Below are 10850 nucleotides of genomic sequence, written 5' to 3'. Positions count from 1 at the left end.
CCTTGGAAGCGAGAATGGCCAGACTTCATCTCACCTACTTTGGTCATGTTGTCAGAAGGGACCATTCCCTGGAGAAGGATGTCATGCTTGGTAGGGTGCAGGGTCAACGAGAGAGGGGAAGGCCTTCAGTGTGATAGATTGACGCGGTGGCTGCGATGATGGGCTCAAGTATAGCAGGGATCATGGAGCTGGTGCAGGATCAGGCAGTGTTTCATTCTGCTATGCATGGGGTTGCTATGAGTCGGAAATTACTCGATGGCACCTAACAACAACAACAAGAGTCCTTCTATTTGGAATAATGGAGCAACTCTAAGCAAAAATTATTTTTTGGCTAAGGGGATCCAAATCACCTACAAAAATCCCAGGAAGCCCCACAGCTGTGTGATGGCCACTCAGGACCAGGTATATGTGCTGATACTCAGTGCCACAGAGGACTACTTCAGATAAGAATGTCTCAAAATTCTTCCTTTTATACATCACCTTCCAACTAGAGGGCACAGATCTAAAAGAGACAGCAAGCAGAGCTCAGAGTGAGCACCCATTAGAATGACAGTGTGGGTCAACCCTGTGGTCAAACCCACGATTCCCTCATCACTCTATTTGCATAGTTTTTCCTCATGAATTTTACTGTAGATTTGTCATCCTGGAATCCTCGTTGCCTTTTCCTTTTAATGGTATCTCTAGTTAGTATAAAAGTATACATGTGTATGTATGTGTGTGTTCTTTGCAATGATTTTAAATGTGAGTTTCATGATCCAGAGAACACCAATGTGGCGCTCAATAGATGCTGAGTGACTGACAGTAGTCAGTGCATCCCATATATGGTGATTCATTTGAATCTGGTCCTATGCCTGATGATGGGATCCTGTTTGTGACAGTGTTTTACAATATGTAGGGTATTAATAAGGAGCTCTGGTGGTGCTGTGGTAAGGCATTTGGCTGCTAACCAAAAGGTTGGCTGTTCAAACCCACCAGCTGTTCCATAGAAGAAAGATGAGTCAATCTCTTCCATAAAGATTTACAACCTTGGAAACCTTATGAGGTTTGCTATGAATTGGAGTCAACTCAACAGTAGGTTAGAATGTTCGTAGTTGTCGTTGTTATTCTAATATCCTGGAATTTGCTGCAAAAGTAGCACCCTTGTCTTTATTAACTCCAGAATGTCTCAGTAGGAGATTGCTTCCTGGCCATTCCTCTGCTCCCTTTCCTTGCAGGCAGAACCATCATTATGTCCACGCACCATATGGACGAGGCGGACCTCCTTGGGGACCGCATAGCTATCATTTCCCAAGGGAGGCTCTACTGCTCGGGTACCCCGCTTTTCCTGAAGAACTGCTTTGGCACAGGCTTCTACCTCACTTTGGTGCGCAAGATGAAAAACATCCAGAGCCAAACAGGAGGCTGTGAGGTACAGGTCTGCCCAGGGAAAAAGCCCAGCCTGGGTGAGAAGGGACTCAGGGCTTGTCCTAAGACAGCCACAACAGTGTGGCGCTGCCATTTGAGGAGTTCCTATCCAAATCAGGCTCTAATTGTAAGAATTAGCTTCTTAGCTTCTGGGATCACTTGCAGGAGATTTTGGTAAACTGATATTTTGAATCCTCCTGCAGAGATGCTGAACCCAACATGAAATAACTAGTTTTAAATGGCTTGAGAGAATTATACTCCAGTGATGCAAATGGTCAAGGAATTCTGGTAGTGTAATGGCAAAGGCATTTTGCTGCTAATCAGAAGGTCAGCAGTTCAAACCCACTATGAGTTGCTCAATGGGAGGAAGATAAGGCAATCTACTATAAAGATTTACAGCCTTAGAAACATAATGGGGGTCACTATGAGTGAGAATCGACTTGAGGGTGGTGGTGGTGATCTAATTCTGAAAACTTAGCTGCTGAAAATCCTAAGAAGCACAATTTTACTCTGACACCCATGGGGGTACCATGAATTGGACCAGACTGCAAGGCAACTGGTTACCTCACACTACATGCTTGGTTTGGTGCAACACAGATGTGTCTTCTTCTGAAAGGTTATGCTTTTTCAAGAATAGTTGTTGTTGTTGTGTGCTGTCAAGTCGGACCCGACTCATAGCAACCCCTCCTTGGGTTTCTGAGGCAGTATCACTACAGAAGTAGATTGCCCAACCTTCCTTCCGAGGGGTGGGTTTGAACTGCCAGCCTTCTGGTTAGCAGTCAAGTGCCTTAGGCACTATGCTACCAGAGCTCCTTCAAGAATGTTGTTGTTGTTGTTATGTGCCGTCGAGTCGGCCCCGACTCATAGCGACCCCTCCTTGGGTTTCCGAGGCAGTATCACTACAGAAGTAGGATTGCCCAACCTTCCTTCCAAGGAGTGGCTGGTGGGTTTGAACCGCCAGCCGTCTGGTTAGCAGGCAAGTGTCTTAGCCACTATGCTACCAGGGCTCCCCCTTCAAGAATAGATGTGGTAAAAAAAAGAATCTTCCTTTTCTTCCCCCTTCCAACATTTATGTTCACTAAATAAACATGAGTTTCATTGGCAAAGACAGATAAGATAAAGGTTCCTTGTGGACTATAATCTAAAAATGATGAAAGTATTTTAAAAAGAGAAAGAGCAAAACACCGATCACCAGAGACCACCTCAGCATCAGGAAACCCAGGGTCAGCGCTTGGCCTCAAGGTGGACAGACTGGGATCCTAGGCAAATTATTTAATTCCTTATATATTTTTCTACAGGGAAAGTCAAACTAATCATTCTCTGCCTTTGCTTCTCAGAGATGTGGTGATGATAAATGAGATAATGTATTATGAATGTACTCGGGGCTCCTTGAGAAAAGGCATTATTCATTCAGAGTGTCACTATTGCTGTATTAGAGTGTTATTTATACTCTGGTCCCTCTACTGTAAGGGTCTGGCTACTGCTGGGTTTTGCTGTACTGGGCAGATTTCCACAGCCAAGGTGCAAGAGGAACAGAATGCCTGCACAGGCAGACCTACATCTGCCACGTAACTAATAACATACCAAAAGGATCCTTTGAGGTTCTGCTCTCTGTGCCTGACTCACACACTCTCCAGGATAAAATCAAATGGTCACACCTTCAAATTGGTCAGATGAATTAGGAGATAAAAATTGAGAAGAAAAAAAAAATGTGTTGCACACCCTTGGCTGTGAAAAATAAATAAAGCATTGTGGTGACAGCATCTGGTATCAAGGAGATGTTATCTGAAATGAAGTGTCTCTTGCCCATCTTCCTGTCCATCTGTTGTAGGAGACCTGCAACTGTGCGGCCAAGGGTTCTTCCATCAAGTGTCCAGCCCATAGTGATGAGCTAACTCCAGAACAAGTCTTGGACGGTAAGGTCTGGGATAGGCCATACCTCAGTTCCTGCTATCATCTTTTGGTATTGTTGGGTGTGTCTTGTTGTGATGCATTTTAATGGGAGCGAAGAAAATACTCTGTACTTCTCAGACCCACCAGCACACAATTGCTCAGCGTTTTCCTTGAGCTTTCTTTTCCTCCATTCCCAAAAGAGAATTTAAAAGTCATAGACTCACGAGCCCTCTCTCTTTAATGAGGACTCCAGTCTTTGCTCACTCTGTGCTCTTGCCCATATCAAGTCTCCATTCCTGGGACCCTCCTGGCCCTGACTTCAGGCAGCATTCCTCAGTGATTGGCGAGACAGGCTTTCAAAGGTGCTCTGTGGTGCCCTCTGGTGGAGACACAGTGCCATGTGCACAGTCTTCAGTAAACATAAGGGAATCAGAGATTGCATTGTGTGGATGGCAAATCTGGCCTAACTCCTAAGGCATTTGACTGCTAACTAGAAGGTTGCAGTTCACGCCCACCAGCCACTCGGTGGAAGGGAGACTAGGCAATCTACTTCCATAAAGATTTACCACCTCAGAAACCCAATGGAGGTCACTATGAGTTGGAATTGACTCGATGGCAGTGAGTTTGTTTGTTTAATACTATATGTATAGGTTGTTTGTTTGTTTAATACTGCTCCTACCTCTCTGCTCAGCTTCACAATTTTCCATAGATTATCTCTCAGACTGAGGCACATTAAGTCTCCCAAGGGGCACCCCACCTCCATGGAAATGCCATAGAGGAGCTATCACTTACCCTGCAGGATCTGAGCCCAGAGACCCAGAGTCCTTACCAACAACTCTTGCCATTCTTTGTTAACACCCACCTGCCCCTCCCATGGGGGTGTCTTTGCAAATAGAATACCACACATCCCATATTTCCCAAGTGGGAGTGAAGCTAAACTTATGTGCTGACCCAGGCTAATGTAGGAGGAAAAGTATCTGCTTACCAATAAAAAACAATAATAATAATAACACTTCCCTACTCGGCACACAGTTTTTCTAAATCTGAGGAATATACTAATTGAAGTCTGGGTGAAACAAGAAAACTAGACAATATTTATGTACTATGCTTAAAACGTGAAAGAAAATGCCTAGCATTGCATTGCCAGTATTTGTCTTCTCACCCTCTCTTTGCACTGACAGAACTATGATCAATATGAAAACAGCTTTTAGGACAACATTCCTCTGTCTTTTTCCCAGACTGCTTTGCTATGGGTCTCTCTCTGCTTTCTGAATGTTTGTGCTGGGAGGAATCCTAGTAAAAAATTTATGATTATAATAATGATAAAATCAATGTGAATATGTTTAATGACTGTGGTCCACCAAAATCAAGTAGGAAGCAAGGTTTGCTTGGCTAGGATGAATTTTCCTTTTTTCTCGTCTTATTGTGGTAAATACATCTATAAAACAAAATCTGCCATTTTAAAACCATTTTTAAAAGTACAACCATTGTCATTAATTCCATTTCAGAGTTGTACAACCATCTCCATCCCTATTTCCAAAACTTTTTCACCATGAGGTGGTTTAAAAAAAATCCACTTTTTTTCTAAATGAAGGTTTAAAGAATAGGAATGCAGTTCATCCCTGTTCTATTCAAAAAGAAGCAGAGTAAATAGTTATGCCCCAAATAAGGGAGGAGAGATCATTTTAATCCCCAGTTAGCTCCTTGGAAGGCTCATACACCCACATACCACACACACACACACTCAGAGACCTCCTGCCAGACGCTGAAAGCCCTGCTGACCTAAAGGTCTACTTCTGGAAAGGCTGACACACACATCTAAGACACAATTCCTGGGAATCCAGCAGCTTCAGGTTCAATTTCCTTCCTCAGAGAACAATGAACTTAACCCCTAGAGAACTATCAGGGCAGAGCTGCTTCCTCAAGTAAAGATGTCTTCAGACTCTGTATGAAGTCATCCCAAAGCTAAAGACAATTGAGTCCAATTTGTAGGCTTTACATAAAGCAAGACTTCCACTTCAACTAAGCAGAAGGATTTGGGTTAAAAACCACAAAATAGGTCATTTTAAAAAAAGAAAGGGGGGAAAAAAAAAACACTGGGTGATCCTAACTCTCTAAAAGAACAAGGCGGAAGAGCCTCCTGCTTTTGACCTGCCTCTCAAGAGAATGTGCTAGGAAACTGGCTCTTCAATTTTGTGGGGTTTTTTAAATTAGAAATTAAACTAAAATTTTAATGGAAAAGTAAAAGTTTTAATGTAGCACATGCTTGTATATAAAAGTTGATTCCTAATTAGAAGAATATCAGGTAAGCACTTGGCACTTCCTCATGTCCCCTGCTTTTGCACCCACACCTCATCCCTCTGGCCCCCCTCCACAGCAACTCAATACCCTTCTGAATGTCCTGTGACTTGGATTTTAAGTTTCGTTTTGTTTGAGAAGACAGGTGCAATCCCAAGGAAAATGGCACAGTTCTCCAAAAAGTTAGAGCAGGTTGAGTGTGGGATTTAGGGAGGGGTGTTTTTACTCTGGCTTGGTCACCAGTTCCAGGTGTGTCTTGAGCAAAGCACTCTATAGCTTGGGCGAGTCCAGGAAAATAAAGACAACTTTGACTTAACCCTTAGGCTTGTGGTGAATGAGAGTAAGCAGCAAGAATGATGAAGAACTTTCTTACCTGAGATGATGTTCAAAATAACAACAACAGCCAAGGAGACCAAACAGTTAAGCATTCAACTACTAGCCAAAAGGTTGGTGGTTGGAATCCACCCAGAGGTTCCTCAGAGACAGGACTGGCAATCTGCTTCTGAAAAGTCACAGCCTTGAAAACCCTATAGAACAGTTCTACTCTGCACACAGGGGGTTGCCATGAGTCAGAATCAACTCAAAAGCAACTACCAGCAAGAACACTAATCGAATCGTGAGGCACTGTTCTAAGTGCTTTGTGTGTATTAACTCATCCAAACCTCATGAACAACTATAAATGAGTACTATTATATGCCCCTTTTCCCAGATGAGGAAACTAGGATATAACCTGCCTGATGTAACAAAACTTATAAGTGACTAAACAAAGGAAGAAGCTAGCACAAGGATGTTACATGGTCTCCCAAGGGCTACACAGCCAGGTAGTGGGAGCGCTTTTGCTTCCCTCTCCATCTACCACTTAAGGCCAGTTGCAGGGAGGGACAGTCCTCCAAAAGAGTCATTACTGGGTATCTAAATGCCCCTTCCCCAAATGGGATGTGGAAGAAAATCAGAGACCTCGATAATCTCCCATCTAGATGAGCAATCAAGGAGCTCTGGTGGGATTTGACTGCTAACCAAAAGGTCCATGGTTTGAACCTACCAGCCACTCCACTGAATGACTTGTTGTTGGTGTTATGTGCCATTGAGTCACACCCGACTCGCAGTGACCCTTCCTTGGGTTTCCAAGGTGGTATGACTACGGAAGTAGATTGCCCAACCTTCCTCCCAAGGAGTGGCCGGTGGGTTTGAACCACCAGCCTTCTGGTTAGCAGTCAAGTGCCTTAGGCACTATGCTACAGCCTTGGAAAGCCAATGTGGGCACTATGAGTCACCATCAACTTGATGGCAGTGAGTTTGGTTTGGTTTGGAGATGAAAATCAGGTTCTGGAAACTAGAGTTTGCATCACTTTTTTTCTTGTCCCAGGGGACGTGAATGAGCTGATGAAAATGGTTCACCACCATGTTCCAGAAGCAAAGCTGGTGGAATGCATCGGTCAAGAACTTATCTTCCTTCTTCCCAATAAGAATTTCAAGCAGAGAGCATACGCCAGCCTTTTCAGAGAGCTGGAGGAGACACTGCCTGACCTGGGACTCAGCAGTTTTGGAATTTCAGACACTCCCTTGGAAGAGGTAAGGGAGAGATTCCAGCTGGTTTCTCTCAGGTGCCATAAGAGATGGCTCTTTTAAAAAGCTTAACACTGGAGGAAATTTTTGTAAAAGCAAAAAGTTATAATTCCCCACCCAAGTATAGCTACTATCTTCATTTTTGCCATTCTTCTCTGCTGCCTTTGTTCATACACATACATATTTTATGTAGTTGTAGTCACAGTATGCAAACATTTTTATATTTCTAGAAGACTATTCTTAAATAAAATGAGCCCTGGTGGCACACTGGTTAACTGCTCAGCTGCTAAATGAAAGGTTGACAGTTTGAATCTACCAGCCACTCTGTGGGAGAAAGAAGTGACAATCTGCTTCCATAAAGATTTGAAGCTTTGGAACCCTATAGAGCCTTGGAAACTCTGTCCTATAGGGTTGCTATGAGTCAGAATGAATTGATGGCAATTTGTTTTTCTTTATGTTCTTAGATAAAGAGTCATAATGTATTTTCTTCCCATCATGAAGAAATATACAACAGAACTTGGGTTCGATTTTTCTGAGAGTGGGAATGCCTTAACCAAATTCTCTTTTTGTCTTCTTGACAGATTTTCCTGAAGGTCACAGAAGATTCTGACTCAGGATCTCTCTTTGTAGGTATGGTGCTAGTGTGTAGCTTTTACTCCCTACTGCACCCCTCAAACTCTCATTTAGAAAGCCTAAGGATCCATTCACAAAACAACAAAGTAGGAGAATATCCCTCCATCTGTTTTGATCAGATCCCAAATAACAAGCATTGTGCATTCTTGAATTCTTTGAATAATAGTGGAATGAGAAAATTATTTAGCTCTGGGTGGGAACACTCTTTTTCTTTTTTTTTAATTGTGATTTGGGTGAAAATTTACAGAGCAAATTGACTTTTGATACAGCAGTTCACATACACTTTGTCTCATGACATTGACTGCAATTTACCACAATGCAACAGCTCCCCTCCCATTTCCTCTCAATAGTTACCTTTTCCCTGTGTCCATCCCTCCATGCACTCCTGCCCTGAGCTGTCTCCCAGTGCATAAACAGGAGTGTATCTACCTCAGGTAAATGTTCATCCTTTCAATTAATATTCACGGGCACCCAATGATGCACCAGCCTGTGATGCTGAGATGTAAATGTTCAACTCATATGCCTGTATTTTGTTTGGCTGGAAAACACAGGTTTTGATCAGATCCCAAATAACAAGCATTGTGCATTCTTGAATTCTTTGAATAATAGTGGAATGAGAAAATTGTGGGTTCAATTCCAGACCTGAAGGGCCACTAGGGGCCATAGTCTCAGTGGTTCCACCAGGCTCTATCAGACCAGCAAACCTGGTGGGTGTGGGAACATACTTGATGAATCAGGATTCTTATAGATGAATAATCTCCCCATCCCCAAGTATCTCATCCTATTTCTTGGTCTCTTGTTCCTATGACATCATTATCCTCTCTCCTCGCCTCTTCACCTAATTCCTTCTGTCTTCCATTGAGAATATCTACATGAGTGACAGCTGGTAGAGTCTTTAAAGACAATGGTGATAGTAAATATACCCAGATACTAGCTATAGTCTTCTGGTCCCTTTGAGATCTAGACAAAATCATTTTGGACCTCTATTTAGTGCATTTAATGTCCTGTGGGCCTTTGAAACTGTAAGGATCAAGATTACTATGGATTCTGGGGGTTTCCCTTCTACATGTTTCAATCTGGTCCCATCCATGATTTTTACCAAAACCCCACAGCCCCACAATGCATTAGTGAGTGCATACTGTGGTGGGTGGGGAGATGGCAGTACAGGACAGGTGATCTGAAGCATCTCAAACCATTTCTGAGAGTACAGTAGGCCTCCACTCACATAGCTAAAATCCTCTCCCTGGCTTCTCTTTCCTGTCTCTCTAGTTCCTCCCTTTCCTTGCTGCCTAGTCACAGGCAAAGCTGTGTGGAAATTCTCCTTTGCTGCCTTGGGCTCCTGACACCACCCAGGCCCACTGGTTATTTCCTGCTACCCAGAGTGGCATATCATGATGTTTTCCTGAGCAGAGACTCTCCTCCCTAAGGGGGATTCTGGTGCCAATCGCTACAATGACATGGTTTTCATCTTGCTACATAAATGATCCCAGAAGTTTATCTATCAGCTCTGCACAGAATTGCCAATGATCAAATGTAGTAGCCCAAATATTCTCCAGCCCACTCAGCTAGGTCACGTGGTGGCCAAGATATTCGGCCACGCTTGCAGAGTGAGTAGATGGAGAATAGGGCAATCTTCTGGGGAGGGGTACTCACCACAGGGCCCAGGTTCTCTTTTCAGCTTTGCAAACACAGAAATAGAATTCTCTCAGTTCATCCAAAGGTAAAAACCTACATTAGCCAAGACTAGAATGAAAATTGGCTAATTTATATATATCAGAAGTTATGCTGAACTTGGACGTGTCCTAGGCTGTGTTCTCTAGAGAAATAAAACCAGTGACGCTTATATATATAGAGAGAGAGAGAAATGTTTCTTTGGAAAATGGATCACACAGTAATAGAGGCTGACAAGTCCCAAGTTCCTGGATCAAACGTCAGGCTGAAGCCTATTCCTGACTCATGCAGCTGCAGGGGCTGACAAGCTCAAGATTGGCAGGCGGTATAACAGACTGATGACTTCGGCGAATGATGAATCCAAGATCAGCAGGCTCACAGGACAGTTGTAGGCAGCACGACAGGCTCCAGATCCACAGAAGATTCCTGAATTTTTCCCAGGACATCCATTTACATATTGGAAGCAGGCCACACCCCCAAGGAAACTCCCTTTTAACTGATTGGCTCCTCAAAGCATATATATCAGATCTTATCATGGGAACAACCACATCATAACTGCTTAAACCACTCAGAATCATAGTCCAGCCATGTTGACACACAACCCCAACTATTACAGGGTGCTAACTAAAAGATTGGCAATTCAAACCCACCCAATAACTGTGAGGGAGAAAAGCCCTGGTGATCTGCATTCACAAAGATAACAGCCTGGGAATCCCTGTGGTGTGGTTCTACTCTGTCACAAGAAGTCACTATGGGTCTGAATCTACGTGACAGCACCTAACAACAACAATATTCTGGATTCAAGAATAGGGTCTTTTTTTCTGCACAGAAATACTTCTTAATAGTGAGATCCACTCAGGATATTAAATTACATAGCCAAGAAGACTGTTTGGTCAGTATGGACCTAGAATAAGATGTTTCAAAGGAGTTGGCAAGGGTGGTGGTTAAGAGTGCAGCCTCTAGAGTAGGACAGACTACATATCAAAACTGAGCAGAAAAACAGGGACAAGCCGATGATGCTGAACAGGACCAGCCAGGATCTTGGACTCCAGTTTGGGTAGGGCCACCCAGGGAGAACACAAAGATCAGAAGTAAGAGATGAGGTCAGCCAGCAAAGAGAAGAGGCATCAAAGGTCCCACCAGAGGGAGCTGGCAACAGCAGAGCCCAGAACATGGAAGAAAGAAGGCTGGAGAACTGGGACTCTGGCACTGGGCAGATTAGAAGACCTCAGAACTTCCTCACCTTCCTGAGTGCAGGGGCTGGACTGGGGCCATATCACTAGGGTCTCAGCATCACAGGCTAGTGCATCATTGGGTGCCCATGAATATTAATTGAAAGGATGAACAAGTTGACCTAATTTGCTTTGCAGCTGTCTGTGTCCCCA

The 10850-nt window shown here is 43.6% G+C and overlaps 1 protein-coding gene across 1 annotated transcript in view; it reads left to right on the top strand.

The window, feature by feature from the left end:
• The window catches only part of ABCA4 (ATP binding cassette subfamily A member 4), a 222437-nt gene that overhangs the window by 130461 nt on the left and 81126 nt on the right, over positions 1-10850 (top strand). Inside the window, exons 24-27 of the mRNA XM_007936124.1 lie at positions 1215-1408; positions 3236-3320; positions 6962-7167; positions 7743-7791. Of these exons, the coding sequence (XP_007934315.1) occupies positions 1215-1408; positions 3236-3320; positions 6962-7167; positions 7743-7791 (534 nt within the window). The remainder of the gene's footprint in view (positions 1-1214; positions 1409-3235; positions 3321-6961; positions 7168-7742; positions 7792-10850) is intronic.

The sequence above is a fragment of the Orycteropus afer genome, unplaced genomic scaffold (genome assembly GCF_000298275.1).
Source record: "Orycteropus afer afer isolate SDZICR_OR568_19922 unplaced genomic scaffold, OryAfe1.0 scaffold00033, whole genome shotgun sequence".
Lineage (NCBI taxonomy): Eukaryota > Metazoa > Chordata > Mammalia > Tubulidentata > Orycteropodidae > Orycteropus > Orycteropus afer.
This window is presented reverse-complemented; position numbering and strand designations above follow the sequence as displayed.